Source organism: Capsicum annuum, chromosome 3 (genome assembly GCF_002878395.1).
Source record: "Capsicum annuum cultivar UCD-10X-F1 chromosome 3, UCD10Xv1.1, whole genome shotgun sequence".
NCBI lineage: Eukaryota > Viridiplantae > Streptophyta > Magnoliopsida > Solanales > Solanaceae > Capsicum > Capsicum annuum.
The window spans coordinates 234,462,486-234,476,400 of NC_061113.1; the positions used below are offsets into that span (position 1 = coordinate 234,462,486).

The 13,915-nt window shown below is 32.8% G+C and overlaps 1 protein-coding gene and 1 non-coding gene across 3 annotated transcripts; one reads left to right on the top strand and one right to left on the bottom strand.

Moving 5' to 3' along the window:
* Positions 1 to 5,252: 5,252 nt before the first annotated feature.
* On the top strand, positions 5,253 to 9,449 carry LOC107862968 (NAC domain-containing protein 62). Of its 2 annotated transcripts, none has more exons than XM_016708691.2 (6): positions 5,253 to 5,797; positions 6,584 to 6,864; positions 7,579 to 7,881; positions 7,988 to 8,362; positions 8,459 to 8,911; positions 9,008 to 9,449. In XM_016708691.2, the coding sequence occupies exons 1-6, from the start codon at positions 5,575 to 5,577 to the stop codon at positions 9,272 to 9,274; spliced, it is 1,902 nt and encodes a 633-aa protein (XP_016564177.1). In that variant the 5' UTR covers positions 5,253 to 5,574; the 3' UTR covers positions 9,275 to 9,449. The 2 variants fall into 2 exon arrangements, with proteins under 2 accessions (XP_016564177.1, XP_016564178.1); XM_016708692.2 differs by having other exon boundaries at positions 5,300 to 5,797; positions 7,997 to 8,362.
* A 3,635-nt stretch (positions 9,450 to 13,084) lies between these two features.
* Positions 13,085 to 13,169, bottom strand: TRNAM-CAU. Its single transcript is given in 2 exon segments — positions 13,085 to 13,120; positions 13,132 to 13,169. It is a non-coding gene; the product is annotated as a tRNA-Met (tRNA).
* Positions 13,170 to 13,915: the final 746 nt, after the last annotated feature.

Below are 13,915 nucleotides of genomic sequence, written 5' to 3' on the forward strand. Positions count from 1 at the left end.
GCGGTTAATTTAGACGAAGATGATGAAAATATTGGTGAGACACCCGCAATAGGAAATGCTAACGTTAGATTTGAATCGGTTAATCTCCCTCCCCATACTCCCTGTGCCCCAAGAGCTCGTAAAACAACTAGTATTGCATGACAATTTTTTGAAAGTATATCAGATACTGAGGTGCAATGCAATATTTGTCAACAAATACATAAGCATAAAAGCGGAGGCAAGCAAGGGGGTATGGGTACGTTAATGAGACATATAGGTGATGCTTAAGAAAAAGAGTTAAATATTGAACGAGGTGGTGGGGATGTTAATGGGCCAAGCAAACTAGAATGAACCTAACAACCGGTCAGGTAATGAAGAAGTATAATAAATTGAGGGACCGGGAAGAAATAGTTAAAATGCTAGTTGTGAGTTGTTTGCCTTTTAGTTTTCCTTCTTCTGATGCATTTATTCATTATATTCAAGCAATTATAATCCTATGTTTAATGGTATTCCTAAAAGTACTTGTCGGTCTGATATTTTTAGACTTCATTCACAATATTGTTTTTATTTATCAACATTGTTAAAAAAATATTCTATGTAGATTGTTCCTAACTTCTGATCTTGGTCGTGCTGTAAATAAAAATGATTATTTAACCGTTACTTGTCACTGGATGGATAGTAATTTTCTGATGCAAAAACGTATTCTTGTTTTTTTATATGATGAATATCGTAAAATACTGGAGATTTTATTCCTGATTCGATTGTTAAAGTTGCGGAATTTTATGGTATCGAAAATAAAATCTTATGTATTGCTTTTGATAATGCTTTTAACAACAAGACTGCTATAACAAAGTTAAAATCTAAGTTATCTCCATCGTTACTTGAAATTTTTCATATTAAGTGTGCATGTCATATATATAATTTAATTGTAAAAGATGGTCTTGAATTTTTTGAGTTTTATATTAAAAATATCCGTCTTGCTGTTGGTTTTATTCAGGGAAATAATCGAAGAAAAAGAATTAGAGAATTTAAAGTTAAATGTCAAGAAAATGGACTTGCACCGATATTGATGTCTGAGGAAATTGATATTAGATGAAATTCTACGTATGATTTTTTAAAAACTTGTTATAAATATAGAGTTCCTATTACACTAGCTTTTAACCAATATTGTGGTTCATTTGCTGATTCTGCTGATTGCATTTTACATGATTCTGATTGGGTTATAATTAATGATCTTGTTATTTATCTAGAAAAATTTATATAGCTACGGTTGAATTTTCTGGTGCTTATTATCCTATTGTTTGTAATATTTTGGCATATATAGCCGATATTTCTACTTTACTCAAAGAATATAAAAATAAAGAAGGTTATTAAGAAGTTGTTGGTGCCATGTTTACTAAATTTTAAAAATATTTTTTTCCGATTCTCCCTATTTACTTGGTTGATGCTATGCTAAATTCGAGTATGAAATATAATACCATGTGCCACTTTAGTACTCTTATTTATGCTAACTTAGAAATAAATACTAACAATGATTCTAAACAAATATAACCTGATTTGTGGACGGCTATTGGTGATGCGAATGAATACATAAAAAAATTATATAATCACTATGCTGATTTAGTTGATTTAGCCGTACCTACAAATATCACTCCAACTGTCGCTCCTCATCCTCCTGATGAGCCATCATCTTCTAAAAGACCGGCACATAATGGTTTTCTTGATTCCTTTTATGATTTACCTTGTTGGAACAATGTTGATTTATTGGGAAGATTTTAAATATTATCTTCGATCGCTGTCAGAGGATCGCAGACGACGGATCAATACGTTGGATTGGTGGAGGAGTAATGAAACACAATATCCTGTGCTTTCAAAATTATCTAGAGAAATTTTGAATGTTCCAATGTCAACCATTGCATCAGAGAGCGCTTTTAATCAGGGACGACAACAACTTGGAGACAACCGACACTCATTGGGAAGCAATGGAATGAAAGTTCTAGTTTGCCTCAGAGATTGAATTAGAGTGGAAAGAAGAAATCAAGGAATGGAACCGGAGCCGAACAACGAGCAGAAATTTGAAGAAATTATGTGTTCATGGGAGAACTCAGCAGAATCAAGTCCAATGCATGGTTTTTCCCCCGTTGACTTTGACTATCCTATGCAAGTTTCCGTTAATATTAACATGAATGAATTGGAAAAAATAATGCATAATTTGTTGATTTTTCATTCATGTAAATTATAAATTTTGGATCATTTCACAATCAATAAAATCCAACATTCATTCACTTCTTAGTCCTTACTTTGTAATTTTTTTCATTTAATGATTTAAATTGAATTTCTAGTTTAAATTTAAAACTTACTTTTAATATATTATTAATTTACTATCAAGTATTATTAATTTATTACATTAAGTAGCATATGTTTTGTATATTTGTGTATATATCTTCTATAAATGTGTATATTTAATGTATACATTTGTATATGTTTTATAAATTGTATATATATTGTAGTGTGTGTATATATATATTGTAGTTTATGTTTTATTTAAAGTAGTATATATATATATATATTGAATGGTGCCTATATATGTGTATATATCTTCTATAGATGTGTATATTTAACGTATACATGTATATATGTTTTATAAATTAGTATATAACTCTCTCTCTCTCTCTCTCTCTATATATATATATATATATATATATATTGTAATGTATATATATTGTAGTATATGTTTTATTTAAAGTAGTACATATATATTGAATGAAGCATATATATGTGTATATATCTTCTATAGACGTGTATATTTAACGTATACATGTGTATATATTTTATAAATTTGTAATTAGTATATAACTATATATATAATTATATATATTGTAGTATATTATATTGTACTATATGTTTTATTTAAAGTAGACGTATAGTCGTATACATGGAATGTTACGTATATATGTGTAATTGTGCAAATGTGTATATATTTTGGAAATTCTAATATAGTATATACTATATATATAGTGTGTATATATTGTTTAACGTATTTAAAATGTATATATGTGGATATATATAGTGTATATTGATTTTTTTTAATCGGGTTTGACCGAATTTTTAACTGGATTTGATCGGGTTTAGGTGAGTTTGACCGGGTTGAGTTAAGTGGGGCGGGTTAGGGTTGTTTTTAAATTTTTTACTGTTGAACCTGGCCCCAACCCGATCTACAACCCGACTAAATTTAATGGACTGATTCCGGATTGATCCGACCCGACCCACTTAACACCCTCTAGCTAGATTAGGGGATAAGAATGAAAATTTGATTGCTTCTTCTTTAATTTATTATTTGTGAGGTACCATTCACTCACGTGGTAGATGAGTCTAGGCGGAGCCAGAATTTTAAGTAAGGGGGGTCGATCAATATTCAAAGAAAATTAAGTTGAAGGGGGTTCAACACCTACTATAACTACATAAAAAATAATTTTAATCATGTATAAATAATATATTTTTCTGTCGAAGGAGGTTCAGACGAATCCCCTAAAGAGGGCTGGCTCCACCTCTGAGTCTACTCAGTTCTTATACTTCTTTGATTAAATAACTTTTAAAACGCTATAAAATAAAACGAAACTAACAATATTAAAAAAGAAAATTAACAAAAATATGCGAGGAAAAGGAATAGAACTAGTTAGGATCAAATATTATGTTCGATTATGACTTCAATTCGGATCATTTAAGCTCCCTCATAAGCCTTGTCTTAGACAAAATGTTGATGTTATGTACCTAACAATCCACCATTCTCATGCAACATGTTGCTCTTGAAAAACGAACTTATGACCTCAACTTTGATATCACTTATTAAAATTAAATATTTATTATTAATATCAAAAAATTAATTGACAATAAGAACATAATTTTATGTCTTAACTAAATCCACTAAATAAACGTCATGCCCATGATTCCGATTGAAGTCACCCCTCCTTCCTTGTAAGTCAGTTCTAGATACCCTGCACATAACACTAATTATTGAGTTAATTGGAGATATGAGTATCACCAACGTAGAGTACTGTATACGTTACATCTTTATAAATTACAACATTCATCTTTATATTATTATTATTATTATTATTTATAATAACATAAATATGATCAATGTTGGTCAAAACTCCCAACTACGCTAAACAAAACACAAATGGAACTTGAACATTGTTTCTCTTCCCCTTTACTTTATAAAATTTACTTTATTATATTTTATCGGACTTTATTTATTAAAACTAACACCTTTTATCTGTAAAACTATTTTTTTTATAACTATTATTTATGCTCTGTTGAATTATAGATCTTAAAAGAATCTCTTGTAGGTATTATACTTTCAGTATAATTTTTTAAAACTTCAATAGCAATAAAAAATTACTTGTGTCAAAAGCTAGAAATAGTAATACATCCCTCATTCCAATGTCATTTTAATTTCTTGTGATAGCCCAAAATGACTCTTAAAAATAAAAGTTGGTCCTCGAAGCTTCTTTTTCTTTTTCTATAGTAAGAAAATAATATCGTCAAAACAGTTTCGGTGGATTTGGTTAGGGAATTAATCTGTTTTTAATGTTTTAATTAACTCCAATAAACATTTAGTACATCATTATTTTGGTTGTCTTCTTCTTCATTAGGTGACCTCTCCACGTGTCAAATTCCCATTCGTCTTATGACTTCCGTGGCTTAGTCTTAGTAGCTACGTTTCCCCTGTTACCTTATTTACCCTTCAACCCCTCTCCCCTTTACCCTTTACTCCTATCCATTTTTATGTACTACATTTCTTTTTTTAAGTCGATATAAATTTTGATTAAGGTTTAAAATATATTTTATCATTATATTAATATAATAAAATTACAACTTTTAGTAATCTTTGTATAGTTTTTAATATTTAAATGTGAATTTTAAAATATTAAGTTAATTTAATTTAATTATCAAATCATATGGCTCCGTTTAAGAAAATAATTTTTTTTTTGAAATTGAAGTTGAAATTAATGTTATGTTTGGCAATAAATATAAATTAAATTATTTTTAAAATTTTGTGAGAGACTTAATAATAAAAAAATAAATTTACTTATTTTTACTTTTTCAAAAATAATTTTTATTAAAATAAAATAATTTTTATAATAAAAAATTTTTATTTTTATTTTTTTTACTGAAGAGAAATAATTTTTTTGAAAAGAGGTGAAAAAATTAAACGCCTGAGTAAAGCTTATCGACAATGAGCATAAATGGAACTTCACAAACACAATGGTATTCTCGTAATTAAAACCAAAACAACGTCCTAACAATTTTACGCGGTATATACACACACAAATGTAAAAACGCGGTCTTTTAACTCAGCTTACTTTCTTAGATGTTTCCAATGGCGTTTTTTGCCTCTTACGAAAAAATAAAAACTTCACTTCACAAATCAGAATCTCTTCTCTAATTCCAACAGAATTTCTCAGATCTCCTTTGAATACTTTTACTTTGTTTTTTATTATTATATAACTAGTCATTCATCTGCTTCTTTTTTTTCGCTTTTTCACTTTTTTTTATTTTCATCACTTTCCATCTTTTTTTTTTGTGCTGTAAATGATGGCTGTACTGCCCGGAGATAATCCGATCGCTGCTATTCCGGTGGATAAACAGATGGGTATACCGCCGTTAAATTCTCTGCCGGTAGGGTATCGTTTTCGGCCGACGGATGAGGAGCTTGTTAATCACTATTTGAGGTTGAAGATTAACGGTGCTGATAGTCAAGTTAGCGTTATTCGTGAAGTTGATATATGTAAACTCGAGCCCTGGGACTTACCTGGTTAGTTTTTCTGATTTAGTTTTTAGTTCGTCAGTTTGTTGAAAAATCCCCAATTTTGGAGCTGTTTTGAACCCTAAATTTCAATTTTTGTATTTTTTGGGAAGTACTTTTCTGGATTAGCGTTTGATTTGATTTCTTAGGAAGCGTCATGATTTGGTTATGAAAAAAATTTAATTTGCTCTGCACGAGTATGAATTTGGCTTTAGGACACTAATTTTATGGTTGTATCTAGGACAATCGTATGAATTTGGCTATAGTACACTAATTTAAAGGTCATTCGTTAGTGAGAATCACCGAAGGATTTTGCTTTAGGACTTAAATCTTATCATTGAAGGATACAATTTGAGAATTTTGAGGAATAGTTCATTCCTAACTATGTTACAAACTGTATTTTCTGGGAATAAAACGGAAGAAAAGAAAGCGAATTCGGTTGAGTAACTGATGGAAGTGAGAGTTGGTGTCTACTGTAGGAAGGGCTGTACTGCTTAGCCTCGAGATCATATTCTTTTTGACCTCGCAATTTGTCAGTTGTTCTAGTAGAATGAAGGAAGAAAGAAAGACGAGACTAAAATATACGCTCTGACAGTTTCTTTGCTATATTATTTTTGCATTCCGAGTTTCAGGATTTCTTTACGGCAAACACCCTCCGAACACACACAAAAGCTTTTTCACTGTCTTTTTGGTTTTATCATAGACCAGATCCCGAAAACCCCCTTTCTTCTTGGAATGGTGAAGTTTAAGTTTTATAAAGACAATAATAGAGTGGATTGGTTTGAATGATTGCAGATATGTCTGTGGTAGAGTCCAATGACAACGAGTGGTTCTTCTTCTGCCCAAAGGATCGTAAGTACCAAAATGGGCAGCGATTGAACCGAGCAACAGAACGAGGCTACTGGAAAGCTACTGGTAAAGATAGGAACATAACAACTAAGAAGGGAGCAAAAATTGGGATGAAGAAGACCTTGGTATACTACATTGGTCGAGCTCCTGATGGCAAGAGGACTCATTGGGTGATTCATGAATATCGTGCAACTGAAAAGTCATTGGATGGATCACACCCTGGCCAGGTTTGCACATCCTTCATCCATCTTTTGTCTTGAATTTCTATTTCTATTTTCTGTGTAAATGATTGATTGCATCATTGTGCAATTATTGGTCACATTGATCAGTTTCTACGATGTAAGTATATACATAAGATGTTGTGTAGATCACGTCAATCATGCCTTATGCAATATGCCGTGTATTCATTTATGGGTTGCTTGAACATATACAGTTGGTTAGCTCTCATCCTATTTGGTTCCTGTCTGTTTTCCAGGAGTCAGGAAAAAATGCATGTATTTGCTAATTTTATGTCTATAGTAGTCCTTTTTGCTAGTTTTGTTCTTTAGAAGATGTTGTATAGATAACTCCTCTAAGAAGTTTATTTGTTCTTTAGCTCATTCCTAATTGGAAGAGACTCGCAAAGTGCCCTACATTTAGTGGCAGCATACTACTGAAATACATTGAAAGTGCTCTTACAATTAACGCCGATTTTTCAGTTCTTTAGATGTCCCAATTAATGAGTTCTATCCGAAGCATCTACCTACAACAGCAACATACCCAGTATACTCCCACATAGTGGGGTTGGATCTGAAGCGTCTACATATCTAAACTAAATTGAAAAACTGTGTCTGCGGCTTACTTCTGAATTTGAATCAGGAACCCACGTATATTTCTATTGTCATTTGTGGTGAAGCAATGAAAATTAGTTCATACTGGGAAATGTGATTTGCCTGTTACAGGGGGCCTTTGTGCTTTGTCGTCTGTTTAGGAAGAGTGATTTGAAGCAGGATGAGCATGTTGAGAACTCCAATTTAGATGCTGAACAGAATGCTTCAGCTGCCAAATCACCTACCGAAGATGAATTATCAGAGGGAGCCACTCCATTAACAGTCGTACAACCTTTAGGTGATAGTGATAAAAGCTATGCAGCAACGTTTCCCAAAACCAAGTTGTATGGCAAACAAATACCTGTTGAGAGTCACAGCCATAGCTGTATTGCTGATGACACTGAAGATCAAATGTTGGACATAACATCCATACCGGTAAATTAACCTACATCAGGAGTCTACTTTTTGCTTGAATGGCAAGATTTTTATTGTGGATTAAATTGGTTGAAGTGATTAATCTCTTTTTCTGCTTCATGTTTAGCCGGCTCAGGATCTAGAAAAAGAGTTGGGAAATTTTTGTGACCCGTCGTCGCAGCCGCTAGATTGGAAGATCTTCTCCCCATTGCACTCACAGTTGCAGGTGGAACTTGGGTCTTCCTATTTGCAAGCCCCCATGAATAATGATATATCTGCTTACCCAAAAGAAGATGTCCAGTTTCAGTATGGAACAAATGCTCTTGATATTAATGACTTTCTGGACTCAGTATTCGTTGGTTCAGATGAGTTTTCATGTGAAGATTCTGGACAAGAATTGGCTTCACATCAAATCGACACAAAAAATTGCAGCATAACTGGACCGATGATTAAGGACTCTGGATCATGTAGTGAGTCAGAAGCAGAAGTTACCCAAAGGCTGGTAAGTGATACCATGTCTTGCATCGATTAATCCGTCCCACTTTTCTAAAAGTTCTCTTACATAGCTGATCTTATGCTGCTTTTCTTTTATCCAAAGGCTGAGCCAGACTTCTTTGATCCTGAGATGCTGTGGGGCAATTATGATCAAGAGACTGCAGTTAAGAATGAGGTTAATTCCATTGCAGCTACAATGCTAGAGGCTCGTGGTGCCCCTTATGTTAGCACTGATCATGCTGTAGGAAATTCAGGTTTCCTTCAGAATACCTACCCTGGACATTATGGTCATCCTGTTAGTTTTGGTGCAAGCCAGGTCCCGAACTTCTTAAAAGATGGTTTCAACAGTGTAGTAAGCAATGATTCTGGTTCAGGAACTGGAATAAAACTCAGGCCAAGGCCAATGCATAATCAACCTGATGACATGCAGTCTAGACCACAAGGAACTGCTCCCAGAAGAATACGTCTCCAAATGAAAATGCAAGTTGGACCAGTTGAGTGTTGCACGCGTCCTGATTCTAGTCAGGAGGCAGGGAGTCATCAAGCAGTAACAGACGTAAGTCTCCTTAAGTTATTAGCTACTTTTTAAATTTTTAGAAATGACATTACCCTCTCAGACATCAAAACACAAACTCATGTTGGGATCGTGCAGGGTGAGAAAGCCTCTGATGAACATAATCCTACCGCCAGTGATACAACACATGAAGAATACGAGGGAGTTAGTGGGGAGGTTGATGACTTGAGCACTCGAGTGAAAGATGCAGATGATTCTCCTGTTCAAGAAAGTCTTGATGAGCCCTTGAAGACCGTTACAAAGCTCTCAAGTTCATCACACATTTACATGACCAAGTTTCTTGTGGTTGCAAGTCTTCTTGTGGTCTTTATTGGTGTCTGGGGTTGCATTAGACTGTATGTGTAGTGTGCGTCAGCTACCTTACCTGTATTTATAGATTCCCAATATATGATGGGTACGTGTTTGGGGTAGCATGAACAGACTGTTCTTGAATTTTCCTTGTATGTTTATTGTAGCAGGAACCTGAGTTGAGACATTAGAGGTTGCTAGTGTATATTTTGAAGCGCTTGCTCGTTTTGTACATGTTTCTTTTAGAGTAGGATCCAGTTCCCTTTTCCAGATTTTAGCCAAAAATTTGACTCACCCCCGTTGGATCTCCTTCCCTTCTCGTGCCCAGCTGAATAAAAGAGAAGAAGCACCAGAATAAAACAAGAACATGGAGCTTTGCTCTACTGTGATGGCACTTTTATCACACAGGTGTTTAATTAAAAGAATTTTACTATTACAAATATTTATGACACATAATCTACTACTTTTTTCTTAAAGGTTCTTCAAACTTTGATGCGTTCGCAAATAGCAATAGTTAGCTTTAGGGCAAGATGTAAATTGATGAGAAGTCGATACAATATATTGGAACTCAAATTACATTTGAGCAAATAGGGCGTTTTGTTTATTTATGAACACGAATAACACGTTGCTTTACTAATTTCATCAGGGATTTAATAAACTAGAATTTTAAGAAGGTTTATGGCATGTTAATCAAGGAAAAATTATCTTACAAATAACATGTTCAAGAACTAACAGCGTGAAAGAACAGAAGGTTCCAGACAAGCATTGGTGCTTCAGAGCCTTTGATTGAGGAAAGAATTATTGATAATACTATTTGATTGTATTTAGGCTTGGAGAAAATAATATTGGCTTCAGTACACTTAAATTTCTCAAAGAAGTCGCCAAGCTAAGAGATAAACTTAAGAGGTTGTTAAAGATTGGAGAGTGTGTTAGCGAACTATATTTGCCAGATACGAGATGTACATGAGAAAATCTCTCCCTACCACCCCATTCCCCCCAGAATAGAGAGGGATAAATTACTAATGTGCTTTACTTTGTATTAACAGGACAAAATGCTGACTGCTTGGTTTCAATATGATTGACTGTCTAGGTATTGTAGGATGCCTGCAGACAAAATCAACGCACATTTGTTTTCCAAATAAGGATAAAGTTTGCGTACATATCATCCTCCTCAGATTTCTCTCATGGGATTACACCAAATTTATTGTTGTTTTATAAAGCTTTCGATGTGACCAAAATGGATAACAGTGTTAAGGTCCAAAATAAAACGATTGGTTTAGGAATTAGCCAAGGTGTGTGGATGTCCAAATACTACTATTATCAAAAAACAAAAGATAGTGCATGTAGAAAATATTGTCCGTACTATGTTTAACAGCTTACAAGAAAACTAATAACAATTGGAATTAAAACTACAAAAAGAAAAAACAAGATAGGCAAAAATAGAAAGAAAAATTGCGAAAGTCCCCGATTACAGCAACATATCCAGAACACAACCTCGGAGGTAAAAGAAGTTTTACACAACCTCGGAGGTAAAGAGGTTTTTTTAAAAGACGTAAAAGTCTTAAATTCCATTAACAAAAAAAATAAAGTAATCAAAATGTGGGATGAGAGAGGCTGGAACTAACTCTCGACCTTAGGATTCATAAGCACAGAGACCTACGCGTTAGCCAACTGCATCACCACCCCAATGTCTGTTTTCCTCCACACACACATATATATATATGTATATATATATATATATTAATTGTTATCTCAATTTATTTGACTTAAATAAAATTTAGGTAATTAATTATATTTTTAATATGCTTTTAATTTTTTTAAGTTGTTAGCTATTATAATTTGTAATACTTTTTTGACATTGTAATTTACTATTTTAAATTGTTAGCTACTGTAATATAGAATACTCTCCTTGTCCAAATTTTTGTGGCATTGATAGTCAATTATATTTTAAAATAATTTACTCCCTTCGTTTAAAAAAGAATGACCTACTTTCCTTTTAAGTCCGTTTAAAAAAGAATGACCCCTTTTCCTTTTTGACAATACTTTAATTTCAACTTTGGCATGTTTAGGACCACAAGATTAAAAGACATTTTGATACGTTTGACACAACTTTACTTTAAGGCCACAAGATTCAAAAGTCTTCTTTATTTTCTTAAACTTTATATCAAGTCAAAATAAATCATTTTTTTTAACGGAGGGAGTAATTTTTTAATTATTGTGATTTATTATACTTAATTAAAAGTGATATAGTAAAATCACAGAGCAATTAGACATGCCGACGAACATGTACGATTAAAACAACTTAAGCAAACGTGTCATAAATATTTATTTTATTTTTTGATTAAATATTATTAATTTTCAAATATATAAATCGTATATAATAATTACTTAGGGATGATATAGTAAAATCACAGAGTAAGATTTTCTGATACATAGATGTTTATTTTAGTTTTTGTTTTAAATATTATTAATTTTCTAATACGTAAATGACAAATAATAATTAACTAAAAGTGATCACAACGGATCAGGATTTAAAGTTTGTTGGTACTGTACTCCATGTTAGATAAAAGTAAAAACCAAATAAAATCAAATAATAACTAAGGGTTTTGAATCCACAACCAAGAGGTCAATAAGACTTTTCGAGTGCCTCTACTCCACCAAATCAATAATAAACTTTGTTTATAGGTTTCCAACATATAATTCTTATATATTTGTTAGATTTCTCTATATAAATACTAGATTCGCATGAAAGTTACTGGGTTTTCGGGAACCCTCACCCAGGCAGCTAGATCCGCCGCTGAGAGTGATATAGTAAAATCACGGAGTAAACAGATGCGTCGATGAAGAGGTGCCTGCTTTACTGCTCTTCTATATAGTACTAATAATTTTTTAATTAAAAATTATCAATTTCTTAATACGTGATTGACTTATAATAATTAATTAGTAGTGAAATAGTAATTTAGTTAGAAGCAGACACGACGACGAAGAGATGATTGTTTCTTCACACTTATAATAATGTCAAGTTCGCTATTGTACATCGTGAAGAGCCTTCATTATTCTAGCCTAATCGCTTTTCACTTCTGAATTTACTCGTGCATATTAGACAATTGAATGCAATGAACGTTGCAATAGCAATAGTTCATTTTTTTTTCTTTGAGAAAAGTAAGTGTTCCAGAATTAGAGAGGGCCAAAATCTCCTTGTGATACAATTTATGTGAGAGACTTTTATCATTGCTTTGGCTTATTTGACTTTAGAGTGCCAAAGTAACTTATCCTAGCAGCAGGTAGCAAATAAAGCATTTTAATTGATGTTATCTTCAACCAGCCTTATTGGACCCAAAAGGGAAGTATGCAGAATTGGCATAGACTCATATCCCATACTAACTTATTACATGCTTTGACCATAGACCATACATTCAATGCACTTAGCAGCTTACTGTTCTTCCCCCTCTTATCTTGTTAGTGTTCCATAGACATGAAAATTTCATAGTAGATACAGGTATCATTTGCTAGTTTACAAACAAAAATCTATCAATAGAAACCTAAGGGCTAAGAAAAAAATATTTGTCTACTATTGACTTGACACACATCTTAAAAATAATAAATAGCAGTAGGGGTTATTTTACTACTACTTTCGTTTAAAAAAGAATGACCTATTTTTACTTGACACAGGATTTAAAAAACAAAGAAGACTTTTGAATCTTGTGATCTTAAATTAAAGTTATGTCAAATGTATTAAAATGTGGAATGACCTATGAAGACTTTTGAATCTTGTGATCTTAAATTAAAGTTATGTCAAATGTATTAATGTTATTTCATTTTGTGGTCTCAAATTCCCTTGACCAAAACAAAGTGTAAAACAAAATATGGGGTGAGAGAGGCTCGAACTCTCGACCTCAGGATTACTCAGAAGCTATGAGACCTACGCGCTAGCCAACTGCGCCACCACCCCGATGTTTCTTTTCCTTCACATACATAAATATATAGTAGTCTGTCTAGTTCGCTGCATTTTTGTACATCCTATAGAGCCTTTATTAAAATATTCTAGCCTAATCGCTTCTCCCTTTTGAATTCACTCATGCATATTAATTTCACATTTAGACAATTGAATGCAATACACATTGCAATAGCACGAGTTCATTTTATCTTTGAGAAAAAGCAAGTGCTCCAGAATTGGAGAGGGCCAAAATCTCTTTGTGATACAATTTATGTGAGAAACTTTAGCATCTGAGTGCTCTGGCTTATTTGACTTTAGAGTGCCAAAGTAACTTATCCTAGCAGCAGGCAGCAAATAAAGCATCTTAATTGATGTTATATTCAATCAGCCATATTGGACACAAAAGGGAAGTAGACAGAATTGACATAGACGTATCCCATACTAACTTATTACATGCTTTCATGGGCGGATCTACCATTGCGGGTGGGGGGGTTACCAGGAACCTCAAGCATTTTCGTATATCTAATAATTATATGAAATCTATTAAATATATAAGAATAATAAGTGAGGAATCCATTAATAAAGTTCTTAGTTGGCTCAGCGGTTCAAAAGGGACTAGAAAAAGTGCCTCACACGCTATACCTTAATTCGAATCTCTTTGAAACTACCATTTTTAACTTCTTTTGAAATATTATTTATTTTATTGGGAACCCACGACCTTTAAATTCTGGATTGCTTTGTCCATAGACCATACATTCAAT